Source organism: Aythya marila, assembly GCF_965140915.1.
Source record: "Aythya marila genome assembly, chromosome: 23".
Lineage (NCBI taxonomy): Eukaryota > Metazoa > Chordata > Aves > Anseriformes > Anatidae > Aythya > Aythya marila.
The window spans coordinates 7,332,963-7,355,530 of NC_139064.1; the positions used below are offsets into that span (position 1 = coordinate 7,332,963).

The 22,568-nt window shown below is 43.7% G+C and overlaps 1 protein-coding gene across 4 annotated transcripts in view; it reads right to left on the reverse strand.

Annotated features, from left to right (window-relative positions):
- The window catches only part of PKNOX2 (PBX/knotted 1 homeobox 2), an 86,769-nt gene that overhangs the window by 26,190 nt on the left and 38,011 nt on the right, over positions 1-22,568 (reverse strand). For 2 of the 4 annotated variants that reach the window (XM_082777826.1, XM_082777827.1), the window contains exons 3-4: positions 10,270-10,351; positions 1,830-1,938 (exon numbers count right to left, since the gene is read on the reverse strand). In XM_082777826.1, coding sequence (XP_082633952.1) covers positions 1,830-1,913 — 84 coding nt within the window. In that variant the 5' untranslated portion in view covers positions 1,914-1,938; positions 10,270-10,351. Of the gene's footprint in view, positions 1-1,829; positions 1,939-2,944; positions 3,046-10,269; positions 10,352-22,568 lie in introns of all 4 variants that reach the window. The other 2 variants (XM_082777828.1, XM_082777829.1) reach the window with 2 other exon arrangements.

Genomic DNA, 22,568 nt, shown 5'->3' on the forward strand with positions numbered 1-22,568 from the left:
TTTTTGCACATTTCCGACAGTGAGGTTGATTGCTTGCATGGCCTCTACAGTAATAATATTAATGTAAAGCTCCCCCAAACCCCTTTTTTAGTATTTTTCTCCCCAGGATGGTCCCCTTGGTGAGACGAGTTTTGCAATATTGGTTGTAGCTCTTGTAATTGATGGTTCAACTTGTTTTCTTATTTACCACTGACCTCCCCATCTCTGCCCCATCTTTGGAAAGAGGAATAAACATGCAATTTGTTTTTCCAAAACCAAGAAATAACAAATCCTTCCATTTTCAGGTGAAGAGCTCACAGCAGCCACAGCATACAGGAAAAACAAAACAAACCAACCAACAAACCAAATAATAATAATAATAATAAAAAAAACAAACACAAAGTGCTCTTCACAGCAGCATTTCCTCTAAATCTCCTGAAATGAAGAAAAAATGCTTGATCAACCCCCTCAAAAGGATAAAAAAGAAGGTGTTCAGATGACAATGGTCCCAAGGGCGCCCAAATGCAACATTTTAAATGAAAATGGGGGTGCAGAAGGGACAGGGAAAGGTATAGGGGATGTCTCTGTAGGATGCCATGGAAAAGCTCTGCTATTTTAAAAGTCCCTTAAATTGCCCATTAGGACTAAATCGGTGTCCCTGCTCCCTGCTGCGTAAGCGAGAAAGGCACTGCGTTTCGACAGAGAGGCACTAAAAAAATAGGAGAAAGTGAGAAAGAAAAAAAAAAAAAGACGCTCTGAGCAGAGCAGTGGAGCGAGCAAATGATGACACAGAAGTTGGAGGAGCCATAAAAGCCCCACCGAGGCGTCATTTGCAAAAGTGACCTTTTCCCATCGAAGGAGACGAGCAGAAAGGAGGCCCGGGTGGCTTCGGGGGAGCGTAAAAGTCGCGGCAAGGCAGCAATTTATTTATTTTACTTGCAGGGAAGGGTCTCTATTTTTTTTCTTGGGGGGGATTTTCTGTTTTTGCAGTGACACCAGGATACAAATGGTGGAGAAATGCAGCAGGGCCACGCTTTGCAGCACATGCCCCTTTCAAAGTGGGGAAAAAATGATTTCCCATAAAAGCCCTAAAAAGCTGCCTTAAACATTGTGCCAGTTCAGTGCTTCATCCGGATCATTCACATTCAGTCTCCACAGATGGTCACTGCACCTCAAATCAGAAATATAGATTTACCCCCCAAAAGTTTGCAGTAGGCTGTGAGGAGTGGGATCGTCCCCAAAATCCGACCTCAGTGAAGCCCAAATCCCCACATCCAGCACGTTGGGGTGCTCTGTCTGAGTTTCTCTTGGAACAAATTGCTGTTCTTATAATAACTAACTCTGTAATGACGCTTGGAAAGGAGGTTATTTGACCCCTTGGAGCAACATTGTAGATGAAGTCTTTTTTTCCCTGAGACAGATTGCCAAAAGTGCCGTAAAATCAATCAAAATGCCATTCAAATTGCCTCAAAAGACACTTTACTGCAAAATATCGACACTGCACTGGGAGGCTGGACTGGTTGGGGGCACTCATTGCATCAACAGAGGCAAGATGCACACCCAAGTATGCCACCAAGAAAACCCTGCAACCCCAAAATGAGCCAGAAATGGCTCATTATGGAAACAACAACAGCAAAAAACACAAGGGGGTTGTCCCCAGATCCTTTAATACTGCAACCTTGGATGCAGCGAGAGGGGTTTCATTTTTGCCAGTCTCTGAAATGAAGAGTTTGAGGTGAAATATTTTATACTGCTCATATTTAGCAATGAGGGGTAAATAATGCATGAGAAGATAAGCTGGGCTGGGGGTCACAGAGAGTTTTTTGGGGGGTGCAGGTGCAGACACTCACCTGTGGGGTGTCTTGGTAGGGAGGAGGGGGCACCGTCTGGGTGGCCATCATCGTCAGAGCCGGCGCCGGGGAGACATGGTGCATCCTGGGTGGGAGTCACATCGAGAACCTGAGGGCAAGAGAAATGCTGCTGGATTAAGGGGAAAACTATTCCCCAAACCCTCCCAAAAGGGAAAAAACAAAAACAAAAACAAAAACAAAAACAAAAAACAGAAAGGAGAGTGGCCAGGTGAGAGCAGAGCTCTTGGAAATGATGGCTGCAATTGGTGGAGCTCATTGTGATTTTCCCCATGTGAACCCCGGTGCACCCAGGGCTTTGCTTTCCACCCCTTGCTCCTATAGCTATGTGCCTATATGGAGATTTCCATTCCCTTTTCCCATTATTCTTCTTTTTGGGAAGCAGGAAAGGAAGTCAAAAATGCAAAATCTTCTCTTTCCTGAAACTACATACCAAAAAAAAGAACAACCTAAAAAATGATGTCTCTTTGCATTTTGCCACCATGGAGTAATGCTGTATGCTCAATCTGTTGCACACTAAACTTATGTTGAGTATCTGATGTTGTGTTGACCAATCCAGCTGGCTCCTATGTTGAGTTGACTGACCCCATGGCAATTGAACACACAGAAATGAGGAAAGTAGATTCAAACCTTTGCTTGATTTGAGCTAGGGAGATAACCCTGATGTTGTACAACCCAAATGGACATTCCTGAAGCCAGTGAAAGGGTGAGATATGCTCCCCTCAACCTCTCCTGAAGTTGCTGTTCTTTCTGCAAATGCATACCTATTTGGGGAGGGGCGGGGGTGGAACAGAGTTTTATTGGAGGTATCTTCAGGCCTAATGGCAATGGGCAAAGAAGAGAGACACTGTGACGGAACAAATTTGCAGAGGAGCTTTTGGCTGGACACGGTCTCCAAGATAGACCTGACGGCCAAGAGCAACCAAAGAAGCAGGTCTTTGCTCAAAAATGCCTCTTATTATTTGGTTGCAGATGGAGGGTGGCTTCAAAAAGCAAGCCAATAAACTTGCTAAAATAAATAAATAAATAAACAAGCAAGCAAACAACAAGCCAACCAACCTACAAAAAAAAAAAAAAAAAAAAAAAAAGCAACCCACCACCATCCTGGGTCCTCTCTGAGGCTCTGAGCTCTGTATTGAGTAAATTCACAAAGCCACCTGGCGAAATCTCCCCAGAACTTCCAAAGGTGCATTTCTCCCTGCAAAACAAGGCACAGCTCATTTTTGTCAGAGATGATATCTCTCAAAGACTTCGCTTGGTCGCTCTGCCTGTCATTGAGCTGTGCTGGCTTCTTATCTGGAGAGGAGCCCCATGCAAAGTCCTCTGATATTGCCAATGGATCTACCAGTAAAAAGTGATAGAGTTGCTTCTGCAGTGCAACACTGACCCGTGGGAAGAAATGTTCTCACCCAGGGCACAAGAGCAGAGGTGGGTTTGGAGTCTTCAGATCAGTCCCCACAGTCATTCAGCGGTAGATCTGCAATATTCTAGTCTTCTCCATGAGGCTTTGGGCTTTATAGGAACCACAGGGCACCAAGATCACAAGAGGCTATGTCCATGCGGAAAGCTGAGTGCTGTCTACATGGCACGATTGTTAACCACCCTTATTGTTTTGAATTAATAATTAAAAAAAAAAAAGCAACGTGCACACACTTTGCACAAGTATGGTGCCCCACGAATAGCTTATTAGGAGAGCACGCCCAAAATGCTGCGCATTGGGAAGGCAGAGTGGGGTCCTTGCACGACACAAACATCTTGAAGAAGGCTATTGTATTTATGGGATTAAAACTCTAGAATCATAGAATCTCCTGAGATGGAGAGGACACATGAGGATCATTGAGTCTAAGTCCTGAAATTATGCTTTTTATCTTTTTTTTCCTCTAGCAAAATTATCTGCTCCTTCCAGCTTAGAATCTGTGGGGTCAGATGTTAAAATTTGGTTTACGGCTCTGGCATCCCCATCCTCAAGAGGCAGTGCAAAAGCCCCTGGGGGAAATGGCTTCACCAGAAATTGCTGCAGCCTGGAGAAAAGCAGAGTTCAGCATTCTGGCAGGCCAGACATCTTGGTGGGAGACTAAAAAAAAAAAGAACACACACCCAGAGATGGATATCTGGGGGGAAAAACCCTGCTTGGCATTTATTGTTCATGCTGGGAGCAAGCCTACCTTTAGCAGGTGGCAATTTATTACAGGGTGTGGGCTTTTTGGCTGAATATATTCCCAGAAGGTGGCAGTCCGGAGCCCAATTTAATTGCTGAATATCATCTAACCTGCTCACTAAATCAAGCCATTCTTTGAGGCTTTACGGGCGTTGATTTGTTTGGAGAATAGGACTTATAGCCAAATATAAAAAGGGATAAAAATGAGAGACAGCTGTTGCTGATAGCGGTATATTTATCTCAGGGAAACAAATGCACTTGGGTGCCGTAAATATCCAGGGAAGTGGCTGGCGCCCACGGAAGTGCCGGACGGGTGCCTTGTGTGGGAGCCCCCAGCCATGAATCTCAGGATAACAGTGCAAAGCTGTCAGCACTTTCCTGCAGCCACAAAGATTTATTGGCAGTGAGGCGCTTCTTCTAAGCACAGGGAAGGTTCAAAAGCTGCTATACTATGCATTAATCCTTATTTTTTTAACATCTTCTCCCCCCCTCCAAATGATTTTAAGTGAGTGAGCTCTTTGCTATAATCATCCAGAGGACGAAAGGAGATATGGGAGGATGCACAGGGCAACAACCAACCCCACCAACACCTTACAGACCAGCTCAAGCAAATGGTCACATCTTGGGAGATCAGTGAATTTTCAGGGAGCCGACGAGGGCAGAAGGAGTAATTGCAGTCCCCTTACAGGGCATCACATGGAGCAGAGAATTTTTGAGCAATAAAGTCAATAAATGCTCTTTTCATTTCCAGAAGGGGCAGTACTTCAGGTTTTGGCTGCAACCTGAGATCAAAGTATCCTAAATTTCCTTATGAAATAAAAAATACTTTAGCTACCACTGAAATATTGCCATTGAATTGGAAATATATTTCCTGAAGAGCTTGTGTCTACCTAAAAGAGTTGCAGCTCAGAAAGATTTATAGGCTGCTTTTTGCCAGCCATATATCAGCTCCTTTTCAAATTAAAATAATTACAATGAGTTGAGAAATCATCTTTTCACAGTGGCCACTGATGCTTCAAAATGTTTTAAAAAATCTGAGTATTACCAACAGTCATCTGCCATCCTGGAGGTGAAGAGGAAATAATCCCTGACCTGTGCGATTAGCAGAACTGCTATAAAACTGTATTAGAAGTAGCACCAAATGTGAAAAAAAAACATGTTGTTGGACTCCACGTTACCATTTTCTGTGGATAACATTAATATTAGCTTTGCAAGATACAACTGTTGTTTCCAAACCAATGGAAAGTAGGGATCATTTTTTTCCAGCTAATTCAACAGCTTCTCCCCTGCAGCATGTGATTTGTAAGAGAGGATTCTAAGTGGAAAACCATAAAGCCGGGTTTTCATGCATTTCCCTTTATTTTCCCAAAGTTGCAAAATTATTCAAGGCACTTCAGTGTGTTTTTCCAGGCACAGGAAGGTATTTCAGTGTATTAGTGGAAAATTACTTTTCTAAAAGGTGTTGGTTTTTTTTTAAACTGGGGGTTCGCAATGATGGTGTGTTAGTCATGCTCCGCAAGGGGCTGCTAGTTTTTTATGCCACTGTCTTCACAGAGGGGTTACGCATGCTGATGTTTATGATATATGCATTCATTATATATGTATATATAAGTTAAAATGAAGAAATACGGCTGACAGGAAGGGAGAGGAACCTCCAGAGAACTATACATCTTGCTCTGAAGCATGAGCAGGGACAGGTTCACCCTCTGCAGGTGACAGCATCCATCTGCTTGCCTGTAAAGCGAATCAGGAGCGACTCTCCTCCCCCAGACACCAAATTTATATCTGCTGTCTGAACCTCCCCCTGCCGCCAACCTTCAGTGTCAAGATTCACCTATCTCCCTGAAAACAAAAGTTTCCAGCTGCAGATGAACACCATCTTTTCACAAGCTGTTAAAATAACCCCCTACTGCCACCCTGAGCTCACTAAAAACACACCTGATGCTATTAAATGGTCAAAAATGGGGAATAAACACGTTTTTCAAGATATTACCCATTCTCAGTTGATTCTCATGATTCCTCCCTACCAAGTGGGCTTGCATGATGCCTCATTACAGGTATGTGCCAGAAATACCACTGGGCCAGCAAATATACATACATATACATCTATATATACATATATATATATATATTTTAAATATTTGGTAGCCAGATTTCCTTTACTCAATTCCAGGAGAGTTTTTGCACCAGGAGCAGCCAAGACACCAGTTCCCTAAATGCTGACCTTTGCAATATTCCTGACATCTCATTATTGAGTTATTTCCCAATGCAAAAAAAAAAAAAAAAAAAAAAAAAAGCAAACCAAGCCTGGGCTTCCGCTGTTGCCATGGTCTAAAGAAGGTTGGGATTTGGTATTTCTTCATGATAAACCCGTTTTCTTCTCCTAGAAAAGTTATTGACTGATATGTAAGCACCAATAAAAGGGAGAGGGACACGCTGCACTGCTGGGGATGCCAAAACACACTTGCCGAAAAACAACTAACTTCCCCACAGGATGGGAAATCTCTCCCCTGGCGGGGGAAAAAGCATTTTGTATTTGCAAATCACCCCCAGTTCCAGCTGCATGGAAAGGAGTAGGTGTGGGGGGGGGAGCTGCGGTGGTGCATTTCTGATGAGAACAACAATTACCACTAAATACTTCTCTTCTCTCCAAAGATACCCATCCCTACTGCCAACTAAAATGCTCCAGGGATATCTCTGCAACATAAACACAAGAATAAAACCTGCAAAAGCCAGTCAGAGCTTTAGTAGACAAGGTTAATGTACCTTGAACGGCAGCATTAAACAACTTTGTTCTTTTTTTAAGTGGAGAGCTGAGATACCTACACACGTTTTAAAGTGTTACTTTTATAGAGGGAGACCATTAAAGCACCTTCCAAAAAAAGCTGAGGGAAAAAAGCACAGGGAAACATCAAAGAGGCTTCTTCAAAGTAACATGAAAATACTTGAATTTTGGGCAATACAGCCCCTAGCCCAGCAAAAGTTCCCAAAAGAGCAGATTGTGAGTTTTTTTTGGAGGGCAAATTGAAAACCTTTGAAGTGAAACATAGCTGATGATCCTAAAAATGTGCAAACATCCTCATGCCAGACATGAATTGTCCGGTAAAAGGTTCTGATTACTTGGAGAGTATTAACAAAAATAGGGAGCAGATTAATTTTCTAACAGTTTTTTGCTGCAAGCAATTAAGTGGGAATAATTTATGATTAAAATCTTGCCCAATGCTTTCAAAACTTGCCTTACACACTTCATTTTTTACTGCAACCTGCTAATCCAATGACAGAGGAACTGCTGCACAGCCACATTTCCAGCACCCAAACACCAAATTTTGATCCCACACCAGTCCCAAAATGGGGAGGTTTCACTCCAAAGTCCCAGCCAGGATCAGACCTTGTCACAGAGCTTTTTTGAGGACAAGGTTAATCCTGTTCAGCAGAAATTTAACTGCCAGCTACATTTTTCCATCCTGCAGTCCATCACCAATTTCTCAGCCGGCGCAAACATTGCAAAGTGTGGATCATACCAGCACCGGTGCAAAAGCCAACCCTGATACTCCAAAGATCCTGGCAAAAATCTGACCACAAACTACGCAGTCGGGAGCAGATAACAGGCAATGGCTGTTTGCAACCATTGCTGCAGCCCATAACCATCTTGTGAGTGACAGTGCAGTTTGTAGTAAAACCTTTTTCAGGTGTCCACGCTTGCAGTTTTCACACAAATCTCCCAACACCTCTGTGAATGATTACAATGGGTAAATGCCAGTGGAAACCCGCTTTTTGATCAGATTGCAGGAATTGGATTAAAACAGCCCACCTTCCCTGACTTCAGACATGTGGGTGGTGAGACATGCACAGGAACCAAAGCAAAGATTTCCCTGCTTGTGGAAAGCACCAAAAGCAGAGTAATGCTATGGCACACCTATAAAACCCTTTTCTCACTTAAATCTGCCTTGTTTCTTACTAAATTCTGCTAACACGCTTGTAAATTTTCCCTTTGGGAGAGGGAAAGAAATCCCTTTGGAGCTGGCTGTTTTCTTCTTTCCCATATGGCAGATAAATCAGAGCTCCCAACTCGCTGAGTTTCTGCTTCACATCCCTCTGCTGCAGCTCTCCATCTTCTCCCTGTCTTGCCTCCCCCCATGGAAATGGATGTGGATTTTTACGTTTTGTTTTTTTTTACTGTGTAATTCCTGATGAGAAATGGCTCTCCAGACCACAAGACACAATGAGCTTTTCCTTGACAAAAAGAAATTCTAGGCTTTCTGGCATCAGCAGAGTGCTGTCCATGTCCCAGAGCCAACACATTGCAGCTTCTGCTACTGAAACTCAACCCAGACATCAATGACTGTGATGTGAGCCACTAGATTAATTGTTCCAATTTAAATATCTTTCATTTGCCCATTTGAAAGCTTTTTCCCCCCATATTTCCAGCCTTCATGACAAAAGAGCACTTTGAGACATGATGTGGTGATTTATACAGTCTCCAGCTAACTAGGGAGTTACAAATAGTTTTGAGCTCCTTTAAGCTTGTTTGATATTTAATACAGTCTCTTCTCCATTTTACTCTAAATGGTAGACCCCAAAATATGTGAGATGGAAGTAAAAGCCTAGTTTGAACTCAACCCAATAAATGAAATGTGTATAAAACAAGACTGTGAAATGTTTAGGGTGTGAAATGTGCCATTTTTTTTTTGTACAGTGAAAAAAGGCACAACCTAGCCTCAGAGCTGCATCTCCACAGATGTGCAGGCTTCAAGAGGAAAGTGGAAAACGGGTTGTCCCTGGAAAACACGGGGGCCAAGGGGAAACACCATCTCAGAAGGTGGCTTTTGGGGTAGATAATTTCTATCATTAACTGCCAAGAGCAACATCACCCTTCTGCTCCAGAAGATATTGAAGCATGCGTCCAGCATCATGTCTTTCCATACCTTCAGTGGGATATGTCTGCATGCCCTCGCCACAGTCTGCTGCATATACTGGGTCTGGCCTCCTTGCTGGAGGCCAGGCTGTGCCCTCCATGGACATGTGCTCTTGTTTTCCATATCCTTGGCTTCCTCCAGAGGAGCAACCCAATGTCCCCAAAGCAATCTGTAGGGCACTGAGCCCTATAAGCACCAGGCAACTCACATCAAAATACTCATTGCAAAGACAGCATCAAGGTATGGAGGATCGCCCCCAAAAGAAGTACACGTGGTGACCCCAAGCCCTCATGAATGAACCAGAGAAGCGTTTTCAAGGTCAACCCAACTTACACCTTTAATAGAAGTGGGGCAAACCCACATCCAATCTGGAATTATGAGAAATTCAGCCACTTCATCACACACTTAATGCTGTTTTTTTTGGCCAAGGGAAGGTCACTGGTGAAAACTGGGGCTAAAAGGGCAGTCCAGGGAAAATAATCCTGCCATTATTGGCTGCCATTTATTAGAAGTGCTGTCAGAGTAGGCAAAACTCAAAGAAAAGAAGCCAAAGGTCTTGCACTGTGTTCTGCCATTCAGCAGACGAAGTAAAGCTTCACTTTGAGCTGGAAGAACAGAAATAGCTTTGGGGTTTTCCCCTGAGATGTGCCCACTCTAATCTTCACTGATTTAGGAAGAGATAAAGTGCCTTTCTAGGACATATGCACAAATCAAAAGTAGCACCTCCGTTTTCAGTCTGTTTTGTTAATGACCAAAGATTCCTCTGTGCTCCGTTAGGAGGGAAGTTGCAGCCAACAGAGATTTATTTTCTTTGTCACCCTCTGGGTGCCTACAGTTTTGGCACAGAGCTAACACATTTGTCACTCTGTCAAGCCCTAATTTTAGTGATTGGGTCTGACTAAAGAACTCTGAGACCCTTGGTTTCATATACATCTTATTTTAAGCTCTGTGTTCAAGTTATTTTTAACTGGTGACCATTTCTCCATATCCTACTGATCTGCCAATATTTTGCAGTGATAACAGCCCATATTTTGGGTATTTTTAAATAGAAATCTGTGTTTTGCTCTAGGCTAGCCATGGTGTTATGGCTTTTAACAACGTGTTCTCAATACTTGAGCTTTAAAGCAAGATTCCCTGAGCTGCCTGATTTCGAAAATAAATAAATAAATAACAGAAAACTCAGCAAAAATATGTAATTCCCCTCTAAATGCTCACTGAAGAAGGAAAGAGGCAACAGGGGTACCAGGAAAGAGCAGAAATCCCCCAAATAAAGCCCCACTGAGGTCACCGTGTCCCTGTCAATTAATATATATCATTATCCTGTTAATATAAAATGAAGCCACTTTACCGTTTGGGGGGTGCTCAGGGAGCTGCTGTCCTTCAGGTGCTCTCCCGCAGCCCCAAAAGCAAGACTTCTGGGTATACACGACCTGGGAAAGTAAATGGTGAAATATTGAATACTGAAAGAAAACACTGAAATGACAAGATTAAATATTAAGCAGAGGATGAAGCTTTCTGTGCTAGGTTCTTTGGCATCATCAGTGAAGCCACTGTGGCCATCGCCAACAGGCAAGTCTGCTCTTATAGCATGCATTTTCCAGGATGGGGCAGAAAGTAGAACCAAGGAAAATACAGGTGGGAATAGCCCCTTGGAAAAGCTTTCCCCCCTGGGAAAGCTGGGCCAATGGCTGAGCTAGATCAGACCCCAGGGACATGTCCAGGCAGCTCTGGACATCTCCAAGGAAGGGCAAAAATAAATCAGAGTTTTAGAGGGTGAACCAAGATGTGTCTGGAAAATGAAGATGTGCTCGTTGCCAGTATATCTGCAAAGGAATATCTGCCAGTATGTCCTGTCCTGTCCCTTGCTGTTCCTCAGTGGTGGCAAATCCCCGGCATGGGATCTCACAGTGGGTTAGCAGTATGATCTGGGTCTGAAATGGAGAAAACAGGGGAAAAGCTGTGAAACTGCTGTTGCTGTTGGCCATGCCCCTGTTTTGCACTGGCTGTCACCAGCCCTGGGGTTAATTATAATCATTGCTTGAGTGTAAATATGCCTTTTACACTCAAGCTCAGACAGCGTGAATTAGGAAAAAAACAATTCAAAAACAAGGAGAGCTGGATCAAGAGGTTATTTAATAAGAAAAAGTCCATACAAATGTTAGAGATGATGCTGCATCTCCCAAGGATCTGGTCTTTAAGGAGGCTGAGATTAGGATTTCTAGGCCCATCCAACCAGATCAAGTGGCAAAATTTCCCTGCCTAAATGGGATTTAGCTGCCTAACCCACTTAAGCATGTCTGCAAATTACTGTATTTCTCAGTTCAGCTTTAATTATCTCACTAAATGCCTTCACAGATCTCCCTCTCTGCAGTGTTTCCCATGTCAAAAAAAAAAAAAAAAAAAAAGGAAAAAATGAAAAAAGGGAAAGGGAAAGGGAAAGGGAAAGGGAAAGGGAAAGGGAAAGGGAAAGGGAAAGGGAAAAACAACAACACAGGAGAAGGTCTGTAAAGGCAACTTGAAATCTGGCAAATCAGTGCTAGTCCTTGGCAGGACAGTAACCAGAGACCCACCAAAACCAAGAAAAAGATATGTGTTGCCTAAAACCTTCTGCATATCAGACAGAAGTAAAAAGTGAAGTTGGACTGAATAATGACTGGCATGGCCATGAATGCCTTTTGCGTGTTTTCTGAAAAAAAAAAAAGTGAGCAAAGAAAGTGCCATTCCTGGAAACCTGAAAAACATCAAGGCCTCCAACAGATACTGGAAGCAAGTGGGTAATTTCAAGGCAAAACCAGGCAATAGGAGACAAAACTCCTCAGATCTCTGAGATATATACACAGATATACATCAGGTCTAGATATTACCTCTATCTTAAGTGATAAACGTCACCTAAGATCTCCAATATGTCTGATATATCTACCTTGATATAAATCACCTCTAGAGAGCTCCTCACATGTCCAATATATGTCTGATATATACATCTATGATATATGCCATGGGTCTGGAGCTCCTAAAATGTCCAATATATATCTGATACATCTCCCAGTATGTATCATATACATAACCACTAGAGAGCTCCTCAAATCTCCAATGTATGTCAAATACATCTACCATGCTATATATAACACCTCTACAAAGCTCCGCAAATCTCCATTAAACATCTACATCCCTTGATACACACCACCTCTGGAAAGCTCCTCAGATCTTCAATACGTCCGTCTACCTCGATTTATGTTATCTTGTATAGACCTCCTCAGATCACCAACATATGTCTAGTATCCCTTGACGTACTACTGCTCAGATCTCGAATGTACATCTGATATATGTGCCTCGATACACATCACCTCTAGAGAGCTCCTCAGACCTCCAGTATACATCTGATATATGCACTGGATGTGTATCACCTGGTGGAGCGCTCCTCAGATCCCCAGGATCCATCTAGTACATTTACCATGCCACACACCACTACTGAGGAGCTCCTCCAGTCTGCAAAACATGCTTGTGGTACACATCTTCAACATGTCACCGGCAGAAAGCCGCACCTCGCCTGCTGGAAGAATCATGACAGCCATTCCCTCTGGTTGTAAGTCTACCCCGAATCCCCTGTAATAACAGCACTCACGTTTTCATGCCTTCACACACTATATCCACTATTGCAGCCAAGGGTACAGAAGAGGAGGGGCCATGAGGAAGGTCCCACAGAAAGTGCCGTTCCTGGAAAACTCGGCGACATTGAGGCCTCCAGATGTTGGAAGCAAGTGGGTGATTTCAAGGCAAAACCAGGCAGAAACAGCCCAACAGTGATAATGCAAAATAGCTGTTTGTACAGTGTTTCAGTATCACCGATGTGATTTCTCCACCCAGCCTTCCAAAATACCATCTGACTTCTCAACACTATTGTTTTAGCACCCATTTCTGCGTCTGCTCTTGCTCCAAAACCTTCTTCTTCCATCCAGAAATTGGACCCAAAACCTCCAAACATGGAAACCTTGGTGAAGGAGCAGAAAGGACAAGAAGCCTCTTGACTCCTCAGGCATGTGTGAGTCCTGCCAAAAGGTTTAGAAGCTTAATCTGGGCTATGCTAAACACTCAGATGGGTCTTGAGTTCCCAAACTCTCCAACTGCAACAGCAGCTTAAATATCATTAAGGATATTTATGATCAGGAATAAAAAACCAATGGGCTCGTGCCTTGGAAGAGCATGCAAGGGCTGACGCCAAATACCTGTCAAGGACCCAGGATTTGACCTGCTTTGGATTTGTCCCGACAATGTTACAAAAACTTTGTATTTTGCAGCAATCTGTCATCCCCGTAGAGTCTTTTTTTCTCCCATGGGAGAGACTTTTGTCATCTGGGCTTGCAGCAGGAACAAAACATGAGAACTGGAAGAAAAGGAGCAGATAAATAGGGCTTTGCTAGTGCTAAAATAGCTTTGGCAGACTCTGCAGTCCCAAGCGATGCAGATTTTCTTCTTTGGAGGTGATCAGGGCTGAGATCTTGGATGCTGCATGCACCTGCACTGACAGGACATAAACAGCATTTGTGTGGTTTCCGCACAAAAGATGCAATTTTTGTCCCTGTCACAAAGAGTGCAAATAGCCAACCCCACCAGCAACATTTCCCCAAACACCATTGCAAAGGGAGATAAATCTTTTTCAGCCAGCACACACTTTTAGCAACTTCAAAAGGCATCCTTTGAAGTTTAGCAGAGGCCTTTGAAGTCCTCCTGATGCAGGAGGAATGGAGGGGATGCCTCCCCAAGATGTTCCACTGCAGGCAACACAAGCTGCTGAGACACACAGTGTAGTGGGTACCCACTGTCACGTGGAGCATCCGCAGGAGGGTTACAAATGAGACACCTGTCAATGGCAATAACATGACTGCATCACATCATTGCACAGATTGCATCAACGGCAATCCCCAAAACATCCTAAATCCCCATCTTCCCAACCTGAATGACATACAACAGTGGAGATGGGATCCCAGGTCAGGTACCAGCATCCCAGGACCTGAGCCTGTACCCAGGCTGCAAACAAATGGTCCGCTAGAGCATCTCTGTTAATAAACATCTAAATAAGGGTAAGTAAATGCTAACTAAGATGATATTTAGTTAGAAAAAAAAAATCCAGGATCTTTGCAAAAAAAATAGGGTTTTTAAGCTTTGACTGAAGATGTTTTCTGTCAAGTTACCTTGCTTCCAGTGTGAGCAGATCACAATGCTTCCAATGTCAGCAGGTCAGTGCTGTTTAATTGTGGCTATTGGTTTTTAACAAATTTAATACCAGCTCCTTTGACCTGAGTGAAAATAACAAATGGTGAAGTCCCCCTAATAATGCTTTGCTGAAATATTTTCATTACCCACTCTACACTTAGAAGTCTGTTCCAAGCTGTGCCGGCCCCAAACTCTACATATGTGGTAAAAACTAGAGAAACCTTGTATATGTTCAAAACAGTATAAAAGCTCAAATTTCAGGTTTACTCTTTTAGGAGCTCCAGCCTTAGCCAAGGGGTGATCGTGGCTCCCCAACCACAATCATGCAGCTCCAACAGCCACTGCAATCTGGAATGAGGAGCATTGCAAAAAAAAACCTTTGATTTGTGTGTTTTTTCCCAGCTGTGCAATTTCTTTTCTTACTTCAGCAGCCTCTGAACATGGTTCAGAGCTGCAAGGTGGGGATGCTTGAAGGTGCAAAGAGCAATATGGCATTTTCATGCTTCCACCTCCCCAGATCCATAGGCTAAACCTGATGATGCCTAACCTGTTTCATTGCTCAGAGAGTAAAGAGAGCAAAAAGAGATTTAAAACATGCTAATATGCATGCGATATTTCTGCTCTTCCACAACAGTGAAGCCATGGCATCCAGCACCACGGTGAGACGCAGTCCAGGATATGAGCCAGTTGAGTCCACCAGCAGAGCCCAGCCCCTCTATAGGCGATTTGCATTATCTAGGGGGGGGGGGGCACATATGGAAGTACTGGAGACCACCCCCCCCATGCACATGTGCACATCTGGGCATGGGGAACAAAGGTGTCACACCGATAAATAATGGAAAGTCAAAGTGCCCCGCAGAAGTGGCACCATACTGTTCAGCCTCAGGCGAGATGGAGGAAAATTCGGTGCCCATGAGGTCTGGAACAGTGGGATTAATAACACATCAATTTTAATGCAGGGTGTTTTTTTGTTTTGTTTTGTTTTGTTTTGTTTTTTTGGTTTTGGGGTTTTGGTTTTTGTTCTCCCCTCCACCCTCTCCCCCTCCCCCCCCCCCTTTTTTTTTCTGCTTCACAAACAGCAAAGTGAATGTTTGAGCATCTCTGCGGGGGGTTAATGAGGACTCTGATTAGTTATTCAGATTTGCCAATGCTGCCTCCATCCATCCTCAGACAGGGAATAGCAGGAAAGGGTTTGCAGAAAAGCTCTTAAAGACAACCTGTGTGGCTTTCACAGCCTGACTGTCTGCAGGTCTGGGGGAATTCATGCTGCAGGACTTCTCAAAAACCCTAGTGCCAGCTTTAGGGCAGAAAAGCACATTAGGAAGATGTACAGATCATTTGTGGGGGAATCAGAAAAACTCCTGTGATACAACCCATGTTGGGCAATGCTGATTCCTACAAAGACTTGAGGGAAAATATTTGGATTTTTTTTTCTTTTTCACATAAAAAACAAACTCTTGAGTGCTTTTAATCAAATTTTGTACAATTATAGGGTGAGCCACATGAGCAAAAACAGTGAAGACATGGAAAGAAGGAAGGAAGGCAAGCAGGCAGGCACTGTCCCAAGAGCTGCCACCAGACTGCAAAAATGCAGCATCTTCCAGCATAGCAATATTTTACACAGTCTCACATAATAAAGTGCTAATAAAGTGCTTTATGTCCTTGCACAAAAGCAAGTAGCTCACCTCTTCATTTCTTGGCACAGAAATTCATTAAACAGGTTGAGCTCACTCACCACGGAAAAGTTTGGGGGGGTTATTTCCAGATTTACACTTTTGTCATTCATCTGCATCAAAAAAAGGAACCTGAGCAAGTAGATAGCAGGTACCTGTAATGATGCTGCAGAAAGGTTTGAAGGAGGGAGCTGGAGTGGCATTTTGTAACACTGCAAAGGGGTTTTGTCAAGCAAGCTGGGCACTATTCTAGTATTCACAGGTGTGGTCAATATGCAATATTTTGGGGCTAGACACAGTGGTGTCAATATTCTCTCAATGGTGAATTTGTCCCAGCAACGAACACTTTATTTCTAGTCCACTGGAGAGACCAAGCTGGTTCTTGCTTTGATAGAAAGCATCACTCAACGTAGTGCTCAACGTTTTTTTGGGGGGAAGCTGCTAGGTATCCATATCACTCCCTATCATGCCCACCAGTTCAGTTGGAATGTCAAAAGAAAGACAAACTGGAGTCAAGCAGTTGGTTCTGCAAATGTCAGGCAACGTGCCGGGGCTCTCCAAACCAAGTAGGCTCTTTTCTCTGGGATCACCTCCATATGCTTTGTTTCTGTTTTAAATGGCATGCTAATTGTTCTGAATTAAGAGCTCCAGCTGGAGGAGTAAACAAGCAATTTGCAACCTTGAAGATAACACCCAACTCATCTCAAGTGATTTAAGTTTTGGGGGGAAATCTTGCCCTTCTGGTTCTGGAGTGTGAATGCTGACAAAAGAAAATGGCTGAATGCATGCACTTGGGCTAAAATTACATTGCTGACATAATTAATGCACCCATTTAACAGAAGTGTATATTAGCACCCAGCCACAGGAGGAGGTGGGATGGTAAGAAAAAAAAGAAGAAATTACGGCACTTGGCTTTACTTTAGTGAAAACAGAGACATGAGCTGCCCATTTCACTGCTGGGCAGTTCTAGCAACTACAGGTAGGGCTCATGAGTATTCCCCTCCCCTTCTTTTTTAAATTTCATTTACATTTTGTTCCACAATATGCGTGCACTTAAAACAAGATATCTTTGAAGCTTTATCTCTTTGCCATATTTTTTTTTTCATTTACTGCTAGATACAGGAGGTGAGAAAGACTGCAATCATTGTTTGTTTACAACTCCAGATATTCAATATTGAAGGGGTTTTTTTGTTTGTTTGTTTTGTTTTTAATTTAAATAATCTTTTTCAGCAAAAACAGTGACCAATTAAAATTATTTTCAGTATCTGCTATGGTGTGGGATTTAAGAAGCAAATTCTGTCCTGCCATGTCTTGTTTCAAGAGGAACAAATGCTGCAAGTTGTGAAAAAGACTACAGAAAAGCTACTTCTCTGAAGTGAATACATAATTGCTGAGGAAATGCAAGAAAAGAAATCCATGATTGTGACTGGGTATCTGCCACAAGACTGAGGGGAAACTCCTCTTGCTACCCCAGCCAAGGCTGAGTTGGGAGTCCATCCACGCTCAACAGCTTGCCGATGGCTGTGACCCATCAGAGGACCAGCATAGTGGCTAGAGTCATGGTCCAATGAGATCTTCTGAAGATGGGGGCAATTCTCCTTGTTTCTCTGTTTCTCAGGTAACTAAGGGTTTAATTGCACCATGAAGAAGGGAAGCGAAGGCAATCTTTAGTATGAACATTAAAACATTGGTGCAACTCTTAAGAAATCCCTCTGCAAGGATGGGAGGCACGTCCAAAATGCAGCCCCAACACCCAAGGCTATGGGCAACACTGCTGGGACTCAGGGAGTCTTGAAATTCCAGGGCCAAGCCGTGATATCTGTTGGCCTCCCATCTCATGTATAGTGTACCAGTAGAAGTGATAAATCATTTTGGTACACTTGCTGGGAATAGCAGCCCTCAATAAAAGACCAAAACTCAAGTGAGGCAGCCTGACACTGCGCTATTCCCAGTGCACTCTGTTACACAGATTAATCCTTCTTGATGGAGAATTACAATTAGGGCTCCATTTTAAGGAGATATCAGCAATCAGATATCTTATCAAATGCCAGCTCAATTATTCAAATAATCCCTGGCTCTAGATTTGGGGGCTGTTTAGGGAAAGTGGTCCGATTAATGTGCTGACGCTTCCCCATCACGTCTGACATTCTCAACTTCATGTCTGATTACAGAATTTGCATTCAATTTAATTTTTCCATCTGGAGTAAATGAATAATCCGAGTACCTACCCCATCCTTAATTACATTTGTTAAATTAAAAACTGGGATGTGAGAAATTTAAATGCATGTAGCTTTGCGGCCAGACAAACTGCACGTTCAACCTGCTGTCTCCTGCTCCAATTTCTTTCCCTTCCCCTCAGCCATGCATCAAAGAAATTACAACTAGAAAACAAAAATTCTTTATAAATGATGAAACAATAGATGATCTTTTGACATTTCCAGTACTGTTTGCAGGGGAATGAGATAAAATGTAATAAATTCATATACTTCTGTGTGTTTCTTGGCTCCAGCAGCTAAAATTTCCATCTCTTTATGCAGGAGTCCTGGGGAGCAGAAATCCTTGATAATGCCAAACAATTCGACACTTTATTTTCTCTTTACTCCACACCATGCAAAACACAGGCTTCAAGCTGCCAGCTGCTGGGAGTGAAACCAGATGCCACGTCCCTTTTCCATATGGAAACAGAAATCACCCCGTCTGGGGGTGTTTGTGATTGCAGCACTCTGTGACCCTGGGGTTGCTACCAGCACCCAACAAAGCCTCCCCTCAACAACTAAAAATAATAATATTGCAATGTTGCAGTTATAATTCCTCTCCCTCAGTCCAGTTTAGACCAGACCCTGGTATCACCTACTCTGGACAGTAGCAGGGAAGGTTTGGCCTGAGCCACCAAATTTCCTAATTTTTAAATGCAAAGGTAAACATGGAGGTGGAAATAGAACCATCAAATTTGATGTTGTTTTTATTTTTTTTTTTAAACAGTTTTGCAGAAGCTTGATAAATTCTCATTCTTTTGGAGAAATGCATCCTGATGAAAACTTGAAGTGTTGGAATTAATAGGTAGATTCAAGGGGATGGTGAGAAAAGGACAGCCTGATAAAAAGAATAGTTAAACACAAAGATAAAACATTTACAACTTTGGCTGTGTTAGGAGCAGTAGTCCACACATCACGTGATGGGAAATGTCAGATAAATATATCTGGATGTTGATTTCTGCTAGATGCCAGTGACAACAAGTATGTTCAGGGAAGTCTGTTCTTAGCACTCCCAAAGAGTATTTGAATAAAATAACTTGTCTATGGGCAAGTAACAGTGCAATGGTATGATCCCCTGGTTTGGGGCTTGCAAGACTGGTAATAAAACACAGCTAAAAATATTCAGGAAAGCCATGCTTGGGTAAAGCGAGACAGGTGAGAGCAGAGCCAAAAATAGCTCTTCCCTTTGCTCCCAGCATGCTCTCAGCTAAGGTGACATTTCTGCACTTCAGGGAAGCTGGATTTGACTCACCCCCCAAAAAAATCCCCTTGGAGGAGTGTATCTGGTTGACCTTGGCCCAACCCTGGTGGCAGGATTTGGCCATTGGAGAAATCCCCTTCACAAGTGGGCGGCTCTGATGCTGTATTGTGGGTGCTGAGGTTCATCTTCCTTTCTTCTGCTTTGTTTTGAGTTAACAGTTATGGTGCCGGAGGAGAAAACATCATGTTTTAGCAATGAGGTCCCCAGTGAGTCTGTTTAAAAATTAATTAGCGCCATGCAACGTATTAGCTATGAATAATAATTCTAGCTTTGTACCTATTTCACTGCCTTCCACACCACCAGTATTCCAGCTTTTATACGGTCCTTTTAGCCAACTGGGCCCTAATACTGAGGGTACCAAGGAAATTGTTGTCCTGTCTTCTGAAAATACCCCCATCCAACACCAAACATTTGCCGTGTGTTTTCTGTGGTGCTTTTAAATAAATAAAGGTTGTGGTTGCTAAGCTGGCTGCAAAGTACGCATCACTCACAGGTACAGGTTCATGTCATACCAAAACTGCAGCTGCCCAAGGGCAGAAGTCTGGCCAGACACTCACGGCTCTCATGCAAGGTGGTTTGTATGGAAGAAGCAATGGGTCCTGGTTTTATCCAGGATCTAGGACAGAGGTCCTCTGAGCATGGAGATCCCTCCACGGCTGGAGATTCCCCCAACCCTGAGCAGGGAGAACCTTCAAGGATGGAGATCCCACCACTGCCACCATCCTCATGTATGGAGATCGTCCAAGGATGGTCATCTGTCTCTGAGGATGGAGATCTGCCAACTCCAAGGACAAAGCAACTCTAGCAACCTCAGGGAAGAAGATCCCCATAACCCAAAGATGAAGGTCCCCCAACTCTGAAGGTAAAGATCTCTCAGCTCCAAGGATGGAGCACTACAAAAACCAAGGATAAAGACCCTCCTCACTCCAAGCACAGAAGTACACCCAGCTCCTAGGATGGCAATCCCCCTCCCCCCCTCCCCTACAAAAGTGGAGATCCTCAAAAACCAAGGATGTGGGCCCTCCCAGCCCTGAGGATGGAGACCCCCCCAAACTCCAAAGATGTGTTTATGCAGACCTCCCTAATGTGTTTATGCAGACCTTCCAAGGAGAGGTTCCCTGTGTCGATGAGGATGAAGATCTCACCAAAACCTAAGGGTGGAGACCCCTTTCCCTGATCTGAAAAAGGGAGATCACCCCATCACCCTGCAGGCCAGCTGGCCCCCTCCACTGCCCTGCTAGCCACAGGGATGCCAAGTAATCCACCAGCCCATGCATTTGGGCAGTGAAGCCCCATGGAAACAAGGTGACAGATGCTGAGAAGCCTCACCACATCAGCCGCCTTCAGGTGGATGGTGAAGCCGACAGAAATTTGTAGGGACATCTGGAATATATTCATTTTATGGCATGTTTCATATCATGGACAGGTACTTTGAAGCTGTAAGTAGTAGCAGGGCGGCACTTCCCCCTGGGTGGGCTGTGGTTTGTGCTTTCAGCCCGAGCTGCCCTGGCGTGATAAAGGGGCTGGGGACACAGAGCTGACGTTTTCCAAACACAGCTTTGTGTCTCTGGGGCAAATCCAGAATCCAGAAGCAACTTAAAAACCAAAAGAAAAAAAAAGGAAAACAGAAAAAAAAAAAGGGGTGGGGGGAAGGGGAATGAAAAAACCAACCTCCATGTCTTTCAGTGATGTTGATCCCCACATCAGGCCATTAACAGTCCCATCACAAATTGTAAACGACTCAGATAAATTTAATGGCTTAGCAGCTGTGACAAAAGGCCCTTCTGAAGATTCATTTGTTTTGTGGAAAAGAAATTAGTTAGGAATTTTAAATCTTTCCAGCTTCTTGATGCAGATGCCTGCCAAAGCCTGCATGTTGGTGGCATGTTGGTGCATGGCCCCAGGGCTGCAGCCAACCCCTGAAGGAAAAGTCCTCTGCTAGCATCCCAAAGCAGGGGACATGGACGTGTGCCCATTAGCACACCGCTAATGAGGCTGCACCTCTCATGTTCACCCCCAGCAACTGTATTAAAAGCCTCGAACAATGAAGAGTCCTTAAAACAGTATGATTTGGCTCAAACACCTCATGGAGAAGGAAACCCAACACTAGGGAACAGCAGCAACTGAGCTGCAAAAACCAGGGCGGTGGTAAGATGCTGGCTCCCCATGGGGAATGACAAACCCTAAACCTTCCCACTTCCCTTGACAGTCCCAGTCAGGGAAAAACTGGGGCCAAGCTGTGCTTTCCAGCCTGCAAGCGAATGCCCTTTCACCCATGTCAACACATGAAAATAATGTGTTAAACCACTTCTAAGAGCTCTCAGCATTCAGAGGCTTCCCCAGCAACCGCTGCTGTCACCCTCCCCATCCACGTCCCTTTTCAGTCATGCAAGATTGAGATTTTTCGCCTTCAGCCACATTCATACTTTATTGCACAAGCAGCACCATCTCAAAACTCCTTTTAGTTGAAGTTCAGAGCTATAAAAGATGCAAAATGCCCCTGAATTATTCACACAGTGTTTCAGTAGAAGCTGGTAACGGCACCAGCATGCGATCAAGCGAAGGATCTGGGGATGGAGCCATGGACCTGTGTTGTCTCCTTGTCTCCATTTGGGTGGAAAAATGCTTCTTGAATATGCTGGGGGGAAGGAAGTGGAGGAGAGGGTAAAATAAAAGGGTGTCCCCAGTCTAGAAAAGGCTGGAGAGTGAGGAAACACAAGGAGCACCTGTTTTTCAGATCCAACATAACCCAGATGTTTTGGATGTTACTCCTCTTCCCTCCTCCTCCCTCCCTCCCCCCCAAGAATTAGTTGTTTGTTATTTTTCCCCATTGCATTTTTTTTTTCTTTTTTAAAGCATGAGATGGTTGCTGTTCTGGCAGGCTGGGAGATCTGCAACATTTCTGGCCCTCAGCAAGCTGCTGAGCAGCAGTGCTGCATTTGCCCTTTGGCGATGCTGAAGCCTTCTCAAACTTTACAAGACTGCAGCACCAAAATTAAAACATGGCATAGGAGGAGAAAATGCAAACCAAGAAACTCCATTCTGGGAAGAAGGGATAGAAGCAAACAAAAAATGGGAAAATTTGATTAAGAAACTCGGAAACAACTTTACACTTCAAATACACAAGGTTTTCAAAAATGAAAAACCCTGAAAGGTTTTTTCCTTCTATATTTACCTCTGTTTTGCTTCTTTCCATTTCACTGAACAACCAGGCGCTCCCAAGCTGGGATTTCCACCCTGCCTTCAG